The sequence below is a fragment of the Arvicola amphibius genome, chromosome 17 (assembly GCF_903992535.2).
Source record: "Arvicola amphibius chromosome 17, mArvAmp1.2, whole genome shotgun sequence".
NCBI classification, from domain to species: domain Eukaryota; kingdom Metazoa; phylum Chordata; class Mammalia; order Rodentia; family Cricetidae; genus Arvicola; species Arvicola amphibius.
In genome coordinates this window covers 37954563-37970106 of record NC_052063.2, presented here as the reverse complement: position 1 = coordinate 37970106, position 15544 = coordinate 37954563, and the positions used below count along the sequence as shown (strand labels likewise).

At 44.6% G+C, this 15544-nt stretch overlaps 1 protein-coding gene across 2 annotated transcripts in view; it reads right to left on the bottom strand.

Moving 5' to 3' along the window:
* The window catches only part of Srgap1 (SLIT-ROBO Rho GTPase activating protein 1), a 273611-nt gene that overhangs the window by 103549 nt on the left and 154518 nt on the right, over positions 1–15544 (bottom strand). For both annotated transcript variants that reach the window (XM_038314549.1, XM_038314550.1), the window contains exon 4: positions 6856–6918. In XM_038314549.1, coding sequence (XP_038170477.1) covers positions 6856–6918 — 63 coding nt within the window. The remainder of the gene's footprint in view (positions 1–6855; positions 6919–15544) is intronic.

The window sequence follows — 15544 nt, the reverse complement described above, 5'->3', positions numbered from 1 at the left end:
AAAAGGATTCAAAGAAGGAAGAAACAGAGGTGAATGGATCAAGACAGTGGATCTCAGCAATAATCATTGTCTGAACAAACATGCATTTGACAGACAGCATGGACAGTACCGGGCTCAAGCTAAATGAAAGGCAATGTTTTTAAGGTTCCCTAAGTGGACACACACTAACACTAAAGTTGAACAGACAAAGGAATGTAACTACCAGTTCAGTAACCCACATAATAGTTTTAGAAGCTCTATCAAGGTTTTAAAAGTAAAAAACTGTTTACCTCTGAATTCCTCTGTTCTTCAGGTCAGTCAGACACAAACACACACATGCACATAGACAGACAGACAGACAGACAGACAGACACAAGAGTTTCTCCCTCTGCTTCTCTTGGCATCCTCCCTAAGGCAGAGTGGTCCAGTGGGGATTGATGGGTTTTGGAGAAAGAGCTGGGATTAGATTTTAGATGAGTCATTTATTGTCTGTGTGACCTGAGCTAATTATTCGGTCTCAGTCCCTACTTGTAAAACCGAGCCTCGGTCTGCCTGCGTCATGGGACTGCTATGTGAAATCAGCATCGTGATGAGTCCGCCTGAATTCAGGGTGGGTAACACCTCGTTTGCTCAGTTCTCTTCCTGGTGATTTAACAGAACTTGAGGGTGGATTACTTCTTGAGCATGGCTACTCATGCACAGGCCACTGATACACAAAGTGAGCTGTATCAATGATACAAATTAACCACCAGGTTCGTGTGTATTTATCCTAATGCTTGTGTTCATCTCTTTTAGAATTAGTTCACATAAACCCTGCTTTGTAAAATGTCACAGAGCTTATGGAAGGTCAAGGAACACTAACAGAAGACAAATCATTATAAATCTTAAGTTTATAACATATAGTTTCACCTTTCGGGGCTTTGGTATTGGGACAAAGCCCTTACTGGGTAGATTGAAGGCTATCTGGTTTTGAACGCTCCCTCTAACTGTGTCATAGGTTCCCTCACCCAGTTCCCTAGCACAGGCCTGTTATTACTGATTTAGTTTTCTTTTCTTTTTTTTGGCCGGGGGTGGAATGTCAAGACAGGGTTTCTCTGTGAAAAAGTCCTGGCTATCCCGGAACTAGCTCTTGTAGACCAGGCTGGTCTCGAACTCACAGAGATCTGCCTGCCTCTGCCTCCCGAGTGCTGGGATTAAAGGCGTGCACCACCACCGCCCGGCTCAAAAAGTCTTGAACGAATAATTGTCTTAGTAACACTCACTCCTCATAGTTAAGTCTAAGAGTTGGGTATTGTTGTGATTGCCGCTGCAAATGAGAAACTGAGGCAAAGGTGTGAAGGGCTGTGATTTAATAGCCACCCCCCCCCCCCGGCTTCTCTGAAGCTTTGTTAGATGCTATGGTGGCTAACTTTAAGTGCCAACCTGACAAAGTCACAGGCTGCCTGGTTATTTTGTTAAACATCACTGTAGGGCTGTGTCTGATGAGTGTTTCTAGTTGAAATTATCCCTTTAGCCAATCATTGTGTAGAACAGATTGCTCTCCCCATCACATCTAGATCTTACGCAATCCATCCAAGGCTTGCACTCGAGACGGCTGGGAAACGGTCAGTCTACTTGCTGTGTGGCAGCCTGAGGCTGAGGCACTGGACTCTGTCCTCACACTTGGAATCTGATTGGACCTTACAGGGCCAGCCCTCTACGTTTTCTCAGGCGTTTGAACTCAGACGAGAAACTACACCTGGTGTCTCCAGTTTCCCAGCTGGAGATCCCGGGATGTTTTCATTCTCCACAGTTGTGACAGTCAACTAAGCTGAGCCTGTGACACACACCTGCTACCCCAGCACTTGGAAGGTGACTACACTCCCTGTTTCCTATTAGGTGTTCAAGGTCTCAACCTCTACTGTAGAATGAGTTTGACGCCAACCTGGGCTACATGAGATCTTGTCTCAAGATTACTTTGCATGTGTGCATAGACACATGTGCGCACGTGCACACACACGCACACTCACACACACTATCTCACACACATACAATACTCACACGCACACTCACACACACTCACACACTCTCACACACAGACTCACTCATGCACGCACTCTCTCTCACACACACACTCACACATACACTCACACACGTGCAGCTTCACCGCCCCACTGGTTGTATGTTCAGAGGGGTGAATTGCTTTCTCAGGACTATACAAATAGCAACGACCGAAGCTGGGGTCCCAGCACAAGCCTGTTGATGGCCTGTCTGTCTCTGCTGTTTCATCATGACACACGACTGCTTGTTTCCTGACCCCACTATCAACATTGTTGATTCTGACCTTTATCTTTAGTCAAACGCTCAACTTGGGAAGTACCTTAGCAGCTTAAGACTCAGGTCCAGAGTTTGAGGATCCTGGGTTACCCTCTTACTTTCTGGTCCTCTACGATCCGTCCGTTCGCTGTTTAGATGAACATTGCTAAGCAGTACAGTTTGCCATCTTGACACATGTTCCTTACATTTTTAAATTAAATCTACTGATTCCTACAAAAAAGTACAAATGGGCAGGTGATAAATTAATTTATCCCTAATTTGGGGGAGACAATAACTTTTAGTTATCTGTTTCCAGAATGATTCCCTAGACTATAGCAACAGAGACAGAGAGGCAGCAAAGGCTCCGAAGCCAGATGTGGTTTGAGCTCCTACCTCACTGGAGACTATGCAAGCCAGGGCAAGTCTCCCTACGCCCTTAGGTTCCACAACTACAGAACCGGGATAATGAGCTAACCATCTCGGCAATGCTGAGGTGATCATGTAATGCGCTAGCACAATTCCAGGTACATACACAGTAAGTCTGCAATAAATGTTAGCACTTTGGGAGGTATGACTAGCTATGAGTAACTTCCTTTTTCTTCCAAGTGAACAAAATCCCCGTAAAACAAAGACACAGACAAAGGTTAGCAATAAACTGGCTAGCAAGAGACTGCAATTGCCAGATGTCCTTGAGGCTCCCAGGGACCCATTCTGAGTTCTGGCCAAGGAGAGACACGTGAAAACATAATGCAGGGTTCCCATCAGGTTTTCCTGATAGCTGGGGGCCTGCTCTTCCCTTTCTCGGTTCTGTTTCCAGGAATACAGAGGCTAGAGTTCCTGTAACTATCTGCAGCTCCAAGGACGGATGCTGCAATTGAGTTTCTCTGAACAACAGATTAGATGCCTGGTTCCCGAATGGTTTTCTGGATATCAGCCCTGTGCTGCAATCTTTAAACTCTTAGGAGAAAGCATAAACTTCTACTGCATTCTTGCTATTATTTCTGGTATCTCTGTTACTCAAGGCCAAACTGAGGGCTTTGGCTTGTCCCTCATGGAGTCTAAAAATCCAACTAGAGGCTTGAACCCATTCTGAGTCCATGTTTTTGCAGATAAAGGCAAGATGGGACAAACACAGCTTGCACATCTTCAAGACCCCTCCTCCTAAGATTGGTTCAATCTTGACCGACAGCTTGGTTGGGCTGAAGATTGCCTAGAAGACCAGCAAAGGAAACCCTTGGCTGTGCTGATGAGGGTGTGTCCAGAGATGACTAAGGCAGGTGGGAATGCTTACCCAACTGTGGGTGGCAATCATGTGACAGAACAAATTGTGGGACAAAAAGAGGAAGGAACAGGAAGCTCACTAGTGCGGGCAGGAGCTCCCTTCTCTCCATCCTAGCAACCAGGATGTAAGCCAGCTCTGTTCTTGTCCACGCTCACAGCAATGGAGTCAGGCAACCACGAACTCAGTGAAACCGAAACCATGAGCCAGAATAATCCTTCCACCCTTTCAAGTGTTTTTCTCAGGTGTCTGTCAACACAGTGACAAAATGCTAAGGACACCTCTCTCAGAAGTCAGTCTTACGCCAAAATCTCCTCTCTCCTGTTCAGAACTCCAGGGCTCCATGCTCTGTGTACCATGTAGCTTGCCCGTTATCCATTGATTGGAGCTTTATATTGTATGCTATGACATCCCATACAACCTTAGGGATGTATGGGATTAGATTCAGCTCTGTCTAACGGGTGGGTGATGATAAAGCATCCTTCTCTGTTTCCCTGAGCAGCTACACGCTATGAGCCAAAGCCTCCTGGAATGTCTGAGTAATCAGCAAGCACGATGGGAGCAACAGGTCAGAGCCAGGGCACATGCTGAGACTGTCGCCTGGTAGGAGCCTGACTGCAGCTTAAAACAGTCTCCTCACAAATAAGTTAACACATTTCCCAAATGCTCACTCCGACTCCCAGGGAGCTTCAAGAGTTTGTGAGCAAAGGAGAAATGAATATTTGTCTGACGAGGAATTTAAACAGCAACCAAATTCCCTCGGGTTATGTACTTTATACCCTGAACTTTAGTGATCAGTATAACGTTATCAGCTGTTCAAAATTCTACATAAGATACCAGAAGGTTATTTGTTCCTGAGCAAATACTGGTCAGTGGTTAAACCATAATCATTAAACCCATGGTCCACTGTTCAACTATCCTATGCTTTCATTCTTTCTTAATATGAATTGAATGTGAAAAATGCATAGATTTCATTTGGACAAGTCAGGATTTGTGTGTCTATAAAGTGTAGGAAGAGGCCAAGGAACAGCTCCTTTAAAAATAAGTGTATGGAGTATGTGTGTGTGACTGTGTGTGTGTGTGTGTCCGTGTGTGTGCATCTGTGTATGTGTGTATATGCCTGTGTGTATGTGTCTGTGTGTGTGAGTGTATCTGTGCATGAATCTGTACCTGTGTGTATGTGTGTGTGTCTGTGTGTGAGTCCGTGTGTGTGTGACTGTGTGTGTGTGTCCGTGTGTGTGCATCTGTGTATGTGTGTATATGCCTGTGTGTATGTGTCTGTGTGATTGTATCTGTGTGTGAGTCTGTACCTGCGTGTATGTGTGTGTGTGTCTGTGTGTGTGTATGTGTATGTGTGTGTGGTGCAGTGTGCATATGTGGGGGTAGGTGGGAGGAGGAAGAAGGTGATCTCTGTTCTTCACTGAGCATGCTCTTCAAGGTGAATTTTCTTTCTAGGAGTTCAAAGAGATCTACAGATGATATGCCATTGCCTTCCCCTCTATCTGTTAATTCCCCCACTGACAAGGAGGGGTTAAATGACTGACAAGGCCATCCAATTTCTAGTCACCTTTCCTAGGACCTTCAGACTTCAGAGTGATGTTGATTGGAGTTCTGAGGACATGTGTCAGCTGCCTTGATCTAACTCCCAGGGCCTGCTAAATACTCAAGCCCAATGGACAGAAGGATCTAGGAGACACTGGAGGAGTTACACCACCTCCCCACTACATCTCCAAGCTGCCCAACAGGCTTATCTTGGAACTATCTGGTGATGACGTTAAATGTGACTCCAGGTATACTGCTAGGCTTGCTAATATGGAAGTTCTGCAGGTTGCATGTAGATCAAAGTTTCTGAAGGGGAAATTAACATACAGAAATCATCTATTTAATTCAAAATAAAAAATGCAGCAAATGTGCGCTATAAAAATATAGTCATTATGTTCACAGAAAATATAACAACCCTCGAATATCAGCTAGATACAAAAATCAGCCGGGCAGTAGTAACACATGCCTTCAATTCCAGCACTCAGAGGCAAGCGGATCTCCAAGTTCTGGGCCAGCCTGGTCTACAAAGCTAGTTCCAGGTCAGGCTCCAAAGCTACAGAGAAACCTGATCTTGAAACCCTGCCCCCCCCCCCCCCCAAAAAAAAAAAAAAACTTAGAAAAGAGTCTTGGGAGATGGCTCAGGAATTAAGAGTGCTGCTATTGCAGAGGACCGGAATTTAGTTCCCAAATCCACAATGCAGCTCACAACTGCCTGCAACTTCAGTTCCAGGGGACCTGACCCCTTTTCTAGACTTGCCTGGCACAGGTACATATATAACATGTTCTCAGGTGGACACAAATAAAAATAAATCTGACTAAAAAACCTTAGTGCATTTTATAAAAATGTTATTTTTTTTAAAAGCTTAATTAGTTAACAAACTCCCTTAATCAGTAAGCATTAAAGAAATGTAATTTATCAAATTAGATTTTACACCCTTGTCTTTTTAGGAACAAATAATTGTAAATTAAGAAAAATATTAGTAGTTTAAAAAATAAAGTGGTTCTATATTATTTAATTTCTTGTAAGGATGTACAGTAGTACTCTAAGTGAATTGTAACTCAAATAAAGTAATTATTGTATTATTATTATTATTACCTTAAGTATTATTACTAAATTATTCCTTTAAGTACCCTAAATGAAATGTAAGTCAAATAAAGTAAATTATTATAAGGAAGGACATAAAAATATTATCATGCAAAACAAAACCAAACCCCAATAATCTTAGTGTGGTGCCATTACCAAATAACCAACTGAACTGAAACGGAGGGGGGACATAGAGGAGAAGGCAAAGAAAGGCCTAGGATACAGCTCAGGAGCAGAGCACTTGCCTGGGACACAATGTTCAAGGCTCCCTCCCCAACCCTGCAAGATCCAAACAAGTAAGAGAAAGGCAGCCGCGAAAGCACCTATAATAAAGCAAGCCTCAAGTGCTCGCATCTAAGAATGGCAATTTTAAACGCAATATTCAAAAATTAAAGGCAGGTCTCATTTCATCCAACCAGTTAAAACTTGTCTAATTGAGCCTCTATATTCTGTTTTCTTAAAGTACTTAGCCACGTGTGTGCGTGCTACGTGTGCACACACTCATACAGTCTCTAAATGTGGAGGTACTGGCGGAGGAATGTGCTGAGCGCGTGGCTACCTCATTCCAGATTTTCAAAAGATCGTCAACACTTGGAGGGAGTTCTAAAACAAGCAGCTCCCACAGACCAGGAAGACAGAGCAGAAGCCCACGAGCGAAGACAGACGATGCACGTACCGTGTAGAGCTCATTAAGAACCTTCATTAAGTCCTCGTGCAGTTGGAATGCAATCTCCTTGCTCTACGAAGAAGAAAAGGAGGAAAAACATTACAAGATGAGAAATTTCACATATTTCAAAGACCACTAACTGAAGATAGACGGGTGTATAAAACATAATAGAAAACCAGTGTGTCCTTAAGACCACAAAACACCTTCAGCCCCAAAGCCGTTTCTCATACTGAGGAGCATGGCCGACGGTCTCTGTATGATGTGCAGGGACAGGTGGAGGGGCAGCCTGGATGGCTCCCCCAGCAGTCATGTCACACCCTGTGGGAGAGTGGGTAATGTATGTACAAGGTGAAGTGTCATGCTTGCTTTGAAGGTGAGTGGCAGGCCAGGCATGGCAGCCTATAATAATCCTGGCATTAGGCAGGCAGAGGGAGGAGGACAGGGAGTTTCAGGCCAGCCTGAGCCACTCTCTTAATCAAAAACCACTGAGACGGCACTGGCGGCGTAAGCCTAAGGTCTTGGGTTTGCCCACATGGAGGAGGAGGGAGAAAACTGACTTTACAAACCCGTCCTCTGACCACACGCGCAACATGGCACATGCGTACCCCATAACACCCTACACACACCAACAGGAAAATAAGTGGAGAACAAGCTCCACAGGGTGATTGCTTGAGCAATCAGCTTTCCTCAATGTAATCACTGCATTCTATGGTGGTGATGACCCAAACAGCAAAGTTAGAGGAATGAACTCTTCGGGGTCACTACAATTTAAGAAAACATTTCTGAAGCTGCCTGACAGCAAGTTCACGTAAGGTCCACACACTTCTACATCTGCCTCATTTTTTATGAAGACCAAACATCAGCGTCGACTCCTCTCTCCGCCTATCCAGAGTTTGATGATAGGATATTTGCATAATTGTTTTCCTTCAAGCTGATTTATTTTACAGGGAACCAGAGCCACAAGTGTTTACTGTTTTGGGTTCATCCCGTAGTCATCTATAGAGAATGCAGAGTGTGGTTGGCTCCATCTATAGTGTGAGACGGTACCAGGAGCCACTGCTGGCTCACACTGGGTTGTACAGTTTCCCATGCCACCTATGAGTGGGTACCTAGGACCTAGGATTTAAGATGGCTCCTAACCAATCTCACCCAACCTGGCCGTCTTGGCTAGGTGCACAGGAAACTCTGAGCAAAGCCTTTGATGACCACAAGAGCAAGCTGGACTGCTATGTGTGAGGGGAGTGAAGCAGTTGCTGTGGCTACCGAGACCACCTGCAGACCGCCGTGGAGGGGAGATGACCATGGTCTTAAGAAACTGGGACTCAGCTCAAATCGGATCTGTCTATTTTGGGGAGGTTATTGGTGTAGGCATCAAGAAGAAGCAAAGACCACGCTGCTGAAATGAAGATTCATGGGCGATAAAATGCCTCGGGAGGAAAACCTCAGAGTCACACAATGTTGAGAGATTCAGATTCAACAGCCGCATTCATCACTGGGTTTCCCTGGGCTCCTCAACAGCATTGCATATGCCAGGTTCTCACAGGGTCTAAGTCTCTAAATTGGATTTAGGAATTTAAAAAATTCTTCTGTTAAATAAATATGAGGAGACTAAGAATCACTCCCGAATAAAAGGGAACATACACGTGGGCTAATATAGTCCCGGAACTCTATCCCCCTGAAGCTGGGACTCCAAATGTAAGCATTATACTACCATCTCCTGTGACTTCAGCTTGCTGTTTTTTTAATATCAGGTTTCATTCAAAGAACTGAGCCATTGATTTAAACTCTCTAATGGGATCAAAGGCCACCAAGGAGTCCTGCTCAGTTACCCACGTTTCAAGTAGCAAGTCCAAAAAGAAAATATATCTTGGCTAAGATTTCCAAACAATAATAGAAAAAAAAAATCCCACCGGTTCAATTAATCTCACACCAGTATATTTAAGGTCAGAGTAAAAGCTTAGCTTGAGGCTCTATGGGTCATTCATGTAACCCTTGGCTACACCTCCTAGAACAAGCAGGGTGGTTCTTGGCACGTTGTACAAGATTTCAGGTGATGGGGTAGACGAAACCTGGGCTACATTTGCATTTTAATTTCACCTTACATGAGATCCACTCCCCCCCCACCCCACCCCCGTGTGTGTGTGTGTGTGTGTGTGTGTGTGTGTGTGTGTGTTTTCTAGGAGGCAATATGTCAAACGCTTAAAAGGAAGGGCTCAAGAGTCAGAGAACCCATTTTGACTCCTCAGAGACTATGGCTCCCTGTCTCAGTTTGTGATCTATAAGATGAAGGGAAACTCTTTGATTTAAAGGCCATTGACCTCCACGTAAGAGGTGCTTCTTAGAAACTGTCTGATTTGATGCTGATGCCACACACCATGGCCCTGGGTTTTTAGTTTCCCCAGATGGCTGTTAACTTTGAAAGGCCCCTAAGTACTGTGTTCCAGCATGCGTTCTCCCTACTGCCTCATCATGAACTCAACTTAAGCTTCCTAAGCTCTGTACCCTTGGGGGTCCTGCTGCTAGTGACAATGGGTGAATTAATGAAGCATATACCAGGGAACTGATAACCCCTGAAGTCAATGTGACATGACCTATACATTCTATGAACGAGACCTTTAAGGACCTGTCTTTAGTGGTGATTTTAGCTATTGTGGCAAGTTGATAGAGCATTGCTTTCAGCAGGGAGCTATCCCCCAGAAAACAGGATCATGGTTCCTATTGGCTCGCTGAGTTACGATCTAAACCTGTCCTGACCTAGCAGGCAAACTCACAATTCATCGTTCTCTTCCTACCATCATGCATTTCTTCTTTAGGAGACAAAGTCTTGTTATATAGTCAGTGTTGGCCTTGAACCCCTGATCATGCTCCTTCAGCCTCACGAGGCAGTGCACTGGGGTTCACCACCACTCCTATGTTTTTAGGGATCAGCAAGGAGCTGGCTGCTTTGAACAGCACTAGTTTATGTGACTTGTGAGAAACACGAATCCAAATCTTTGTATTTAGTGATACACGGGCCGGAACAACATCACTAGCTGACGAGAAGGCTGTGGGCATGGTTCCTGTTCTCACGGCATGGAAACCTTACAAGGGTCACTTCATCTTACCCTCCCTTACCCCAGTCAAAACATGGCTCCCACTGATCACTGTCACAACCGAAGTAATGATCCCCTCTAAATAGTACTCCAGACACCTACAGCATCACTTCTTCAACCAGAACAGCAGCTGGAGCACCACAGAATCTAGGAACCCTAGACTGATAAAACTTCTTCTTGCTTAGCTAGCCTATAAAATAATGAGCTTTTAGAACATTTCTGGATGTCGAAGGTCATCAAAATTCAGCAGGGTGTCATGCACCTGGGTCCTATTTCACTAAACATGAAAATGGAAGAGACCCTTGACACTTGAGCAAGAACTATTGCCTAGATGAAAAAACAGAAGACACAGATCTTAAGGAGGGAATGACTGTTCCTTCTGTGGAAGATAAATACTAACACATTATACTTTCCAGGGATGAGATGGTGTTTCTGCTGAGTGAAGATGGTTAAGGTTACTTTTCCATAGAGGAGGCGAGCCCCTTGATGGCTCAGAGCCCCCTAGAAACACAGAAAAGACCACTTCTTCCCAAACTACACCTACAGGAGCTAAAATGATGTTCAGTCTTCTGCTGTTTTGACAGACTTCTGGGATTCTGATCCAACGGGGAGAGAAATTTAGTTAACACTTGTTAAATGCCTCCAATATATACCCGGGGATAAATTCTAAACTCTGAACTTTGATATTTCAGATACATCCAGCACAAGTTCAAAATGAACGTTCCCGGGGCTTTCTTCTGTTTTCATGCTGGAAATGAGCGGAGGGTGTTGGAGGACATGAGAAACGAGGGACAACCACCATTGCGATACACCGCCTTTCCTTCAAGTGCAGTTACCTAACACGGGTCTGAGCTATGACTATTCTATCATAATCAAGTATATTGTTCTACTTATTTTTAGCTACCATATTTTTTTTCATGTGTTTATATCATGTCTGGAGTCCTAATAACTCACTTCACCACAGCCACCCAGGAGCACACACCTCCGTCCTACGCTATCACTTCCAATGTTTTCTCCATTTCCCGCCAGTCATGCGATAACTTAGTTTATTGGCTGACCCATTTGATGTCACCTTAAGATAAGGTTTCCCAGTTTAGCCCAGGCTGTCCTTAAATCTGCTGTATAGCCCAGGCTGACTCTAAATTTACACTTTTGCCTCAGCTCCATGAGGGCCTCACTTTTTCATACCATATTTTTTTTTTCAATTTCGGATAGTTATCAGTACTAACATACAAGTTCCCCATAGTGTAATCATTCGATTTGTAGATACAAGGGACACATGAATTACTGAATGTTATAAATCATAAGATAATTTAAAATTTCAACAAAGTGGTTTTAAAAAAAGACAAAAGACAAGAATGATGCTGTTTTTAATGCAAATATAAAGCAAGAATAAAAGATCTCAACAAAGCTAGTATTCTAAAGAGGTTTTTCTCAACTCGTAATTTTTCTGCTGTCTACTCTCCTAAAAAACAAGACAGTATTCATTACAGATTAGAAATCTGAAATTACTAAAAATTAATTGATAAGTATATGGTTTTCTTTATAGGCATTACCTATTACACGAAAGACACTGGACAGGGTTTCTCTGTGTAACAGTCCTGGCTGTGCTGGAACTCACTTTGTAGACCAGGCTGGCCTCGAATTCACAGAGATCGACCTGCCTCTACTTCCCAAATTCTGGGATTAAAGGCGTAGTCACCACTACCTGGCGAAAAGTAATTTTATATCCAAACTAAAGGGCCAAAGCTCAGTAGGTGTGGAAGGGTGTCAATTATGCAATTTTGTGGTGTGTAGGATGCTGTAGTGAGCTCAGGTCAAAACACACAGAAGGTTGGTAGCAAGAAATGAAGCAGTATTTTTTCAAGGTCATTTGGGTGGGTTTCTGGCACATATCCCACTCTGACATCTGTTCCAAAATAGCTCTTGGCATCTGATCATTTGCCAAAATGGTACAATCTTTTGGGCTGGCACAAAGCCTTCTTGTTAAGTTCTACAGAATGAAGGTGTAGGATGCATAGACAGTATGGAAGAAGAAACTGTTGCCTAGGAGACAGAGAGCAGGAACACCCAATTTCTATAGGCTAGGACGGGCCAATCACATCCCATTTGGTCTGAAATGGTCACTTCAGGGAGGACCAAGGTGGACAGCCGTTTGCACAGCAGTTCAGTCTCACTAATGTGTTCAGTTGCATTTTGTGTTATTTGCTTTAAGGCATTTCCTGGACATGGGATTTCTAAGGATTAAAACTTGAGTTTGAGTCTCTCAACACATGCTGGAAGGCTGCTTTCTTTTAAAATGCATGCTGCTGCTTTCAGTACAAGGATATTCTTTTCTTAAGTCAGAAAGCTGAGGTTCCCTTGGTGCTTCTTATTGAAGTGATGGTTATTCATTCATCTGTCCTGGCTGATTAATCTTTCTGCATGTCATTAGAAATAATAAAAATCTAATTATACTTCCCCTGGCTGGAACTGTTTGGATGATGTTTTAGGATAGTTCAGAGATGTCTTGCCTCATCCGTACCTCCCCCTCTACCTTAGTTTGGTACCCATTGCTGTGATAAAGCCATGTCCAGAGCAGCAGGGGGAGCGCTTATTTACAGTCCACCATGAAGGGAGGGCAGGCCAGGAATGCAAGCAAGAACTAGGAGCTAGAAAATGCAGCAGAGACCACAGAGGAATGCAATGGTGCTTACTGGCATGTAATCATGGCTTGTTCAGTTTACTTATAGAAACTGAAACCACTAGCCTAGAGGGTGGCACCGCCCACGGTGGACTGTCCCTCCTACATCAACTATTACCTCTGGAAATGCTGTACAGACCAGTCTGATGGGAACAGTTCCTCAGCCGAGAGTCCCTAGGGTGTCTGCCAAGCTGACAGATACCCAGGGCATCTCTCTCCTTCATTCTCCACACCTTGCCTGGTCACTGCTGCCAACCCTCGGTCTAGTGTTGGCCTCTGTTCTTTCCCCGGTTCTGTGTGCTGCCTGGACTCTGCTTTTTTCCCCTCCACCATACGCAACCCTACAAGCTGCTCTGAAATCATTCTTGCACATTGTTCCCCAGAGACAAAACAGACCTTCCCTTCAAGGTGACGTCACGATTAACTCACTTATCACTATTCCCTGGGCACATTGTCTGGTGATTAAAAATTTAGAGTCTCAAATCAAACTGCCTATGTTCAAACTACTTTGTGAAAGTCAGTAGATAGGTTTTCAGAGGTATTAGATTTTCTCCCCGTAACATGAGGGCCATCTTGTTGGGGTTTCTGTCCTGCACAGTACCCCACAGCCGGCAAGTCCCAAAGAAAATCACACAGAGATCTCCATAAGTTATAAAACTGATTGGCCCATTAGCTCAGGCTTCTTTTTAACTCTTATAACTTATATCAACCCATTATTCTTATCTATGTTAGCCACATGGCCCGGTGGTACCTTTCTCAGCGGGGTAGCTCACATCTTGCTTCTCAGTGGTTTGGGCTGGACTCCGGAGGAATGGGCTTCCTCCTTCCCAGCATTCTCCTGTTCTCATCGCCCTGCCTCTACTTCCTGTCTGGTTGATCTGCCTATACTTCTTGCCTGGCCAACCAGCATTTATTTAAAACATGATTGACAGAATACAGACAATTCTCCTGCACCACTCCCCCACTGGCAAAAAAGATACTGAATATTCTCTATGCCACAGGGTTTTATTGGGATGGTCCTTATTAAACACTGAACACAAGTTATCATGCTAATGACATTTTCTTTTTTCCCCCTCAAGGGAACAGGGGTTCAGATCTGCTCCCCTGCCCTCCAGAGTCCACCATCCCACAGAGGAACCAGACACACTGCATTTGCTTATTTTTCTGTTACTATAGCAAAATGACAAGTATCTGAAGCTGGGAAGAAAAAAGGCACGTGTGTACAACACACACACACATACACGCACACACCCCACACTCACACTCACACACACACACACAACCCACACCCCACACTCACACACATATAGTCGTAATACCCTGCCTCCACCACCAAACTCACACGCAAAGGTTTAGTTAGCTCATAGCTCTGGAGGCACAAAGAACACGCAAGACCCAGCCTGGCTCTGGAGAGGGACCATGGTGGACAGCACCAACAGCAGGGGGAGGATACATGGAAGAAGGGATTGTATTTCCAGATGAGGAGCCAGAAAGGGGTCAGGCCATTCTCACAGCAGCTCAGGAGTCCCACCAGGGTAACTTTAATCCTTTCTCTCGGCAGCCCCCCGGGTCCTAAGAACCTCCATTAGGCCTTGTGTCTCAGCAGCCTGCCTCCTCTCTCAGGGCCACACTGAGTCCAGCCCTCCAAATCACGAGCCCCAGGAGAACAAACTCACGCCTTGGCACATATTAGAGCAGCATTCTGTACAGAGTGTTGGAGTTAGTGCCTGGCCAGACCTCTGCTACTAGAGACCTATAGGCCTGAGGTCTGGAACATTCCAGAAAGGAGAGGAGACGACAGAACAATGGGACATAATTAATAGGAGTGATGTGGGTACACTGAGCAATTAATCAAGCGACCCAGTGGTTGGATTAAATGGCTGACTCAGAGGGTTTCTGCCTGTCGTGGAGGGAGTTTTAAAATAAATATATCGAGATGACCAACCCAGGAATGCTGGCCTTCTGCTGAGTCAGAGTGGGAGTGAGGGAGACGGGGGAAAAAACAGATGAAATATTTAATGAGTGTTTCAAAGGATTTTAGTGTCTCACATTTGCTTACTTGGAATATAAACTCTGGGTAAAGAGGTCAGGGTCATGTTTCCACAGAGTGTCTGCTTTTAACATTCTAGACCTCATTCGAATGTCTCTGCATTAATAGAGCCCTTTAACTCACATAAACTCTGAAGACAAGGACAAGAGTTTCTCCCAGAAACAGTTGATGGTAAGAACAGGGTTGGGTTTAAGAGCCTGAGTCCAGGTGCAGGCGAGTGTGTGCAGTGTTTCTTCAGGAGTCTCTCCTACCTAGCAGGAGATATTTCTACTTAACACCAAAACTAGAACTGGGCACGGTAGATCATACCTATTATAGCAATATGTGGAAGACTGAGGCAGGAGGATTGCTATGAATTTGAGGGTAGCCTTGGCAATAAGTGACAGGCCAGCCCAAAAATACATGAGCAAGACTGTATGCCACACACACACACACACACACACACACACACACACACACAAAGATCGGAGTAGGCAATTATCCTCACAGGGCATTTCATCCCAGGCTGGGGGCAAACTCCATGCCAGCAGAAAACATGGGGCACGAGACTCAAAGAGGACACGGTACATGTTTTTCCAGAAACAAGTCAAGACTTAATCCTGAAGGATGACATTCAGGGCATCTTCTAGGATATATGGAATGGGCAGGCAAATGTGACGCTGCCCACTGGGGCAGGAGAAAGCCACTTAGTTTGTGAGTGGCGGTGAGAGGTAGAGTCACTCACCCAAGTCATCTGCAACCTCCGGGTCCAGGCGGTCCCCAAACACACGGGTCAAATAACCCAGAGTGAAGTGTAAAGTCCTATTTTTTGTCTTTCCATTCTTTACCTCATTAAAAGAAATCAGGATTTTTTTTTCTTTCTTTTTGGCAAGA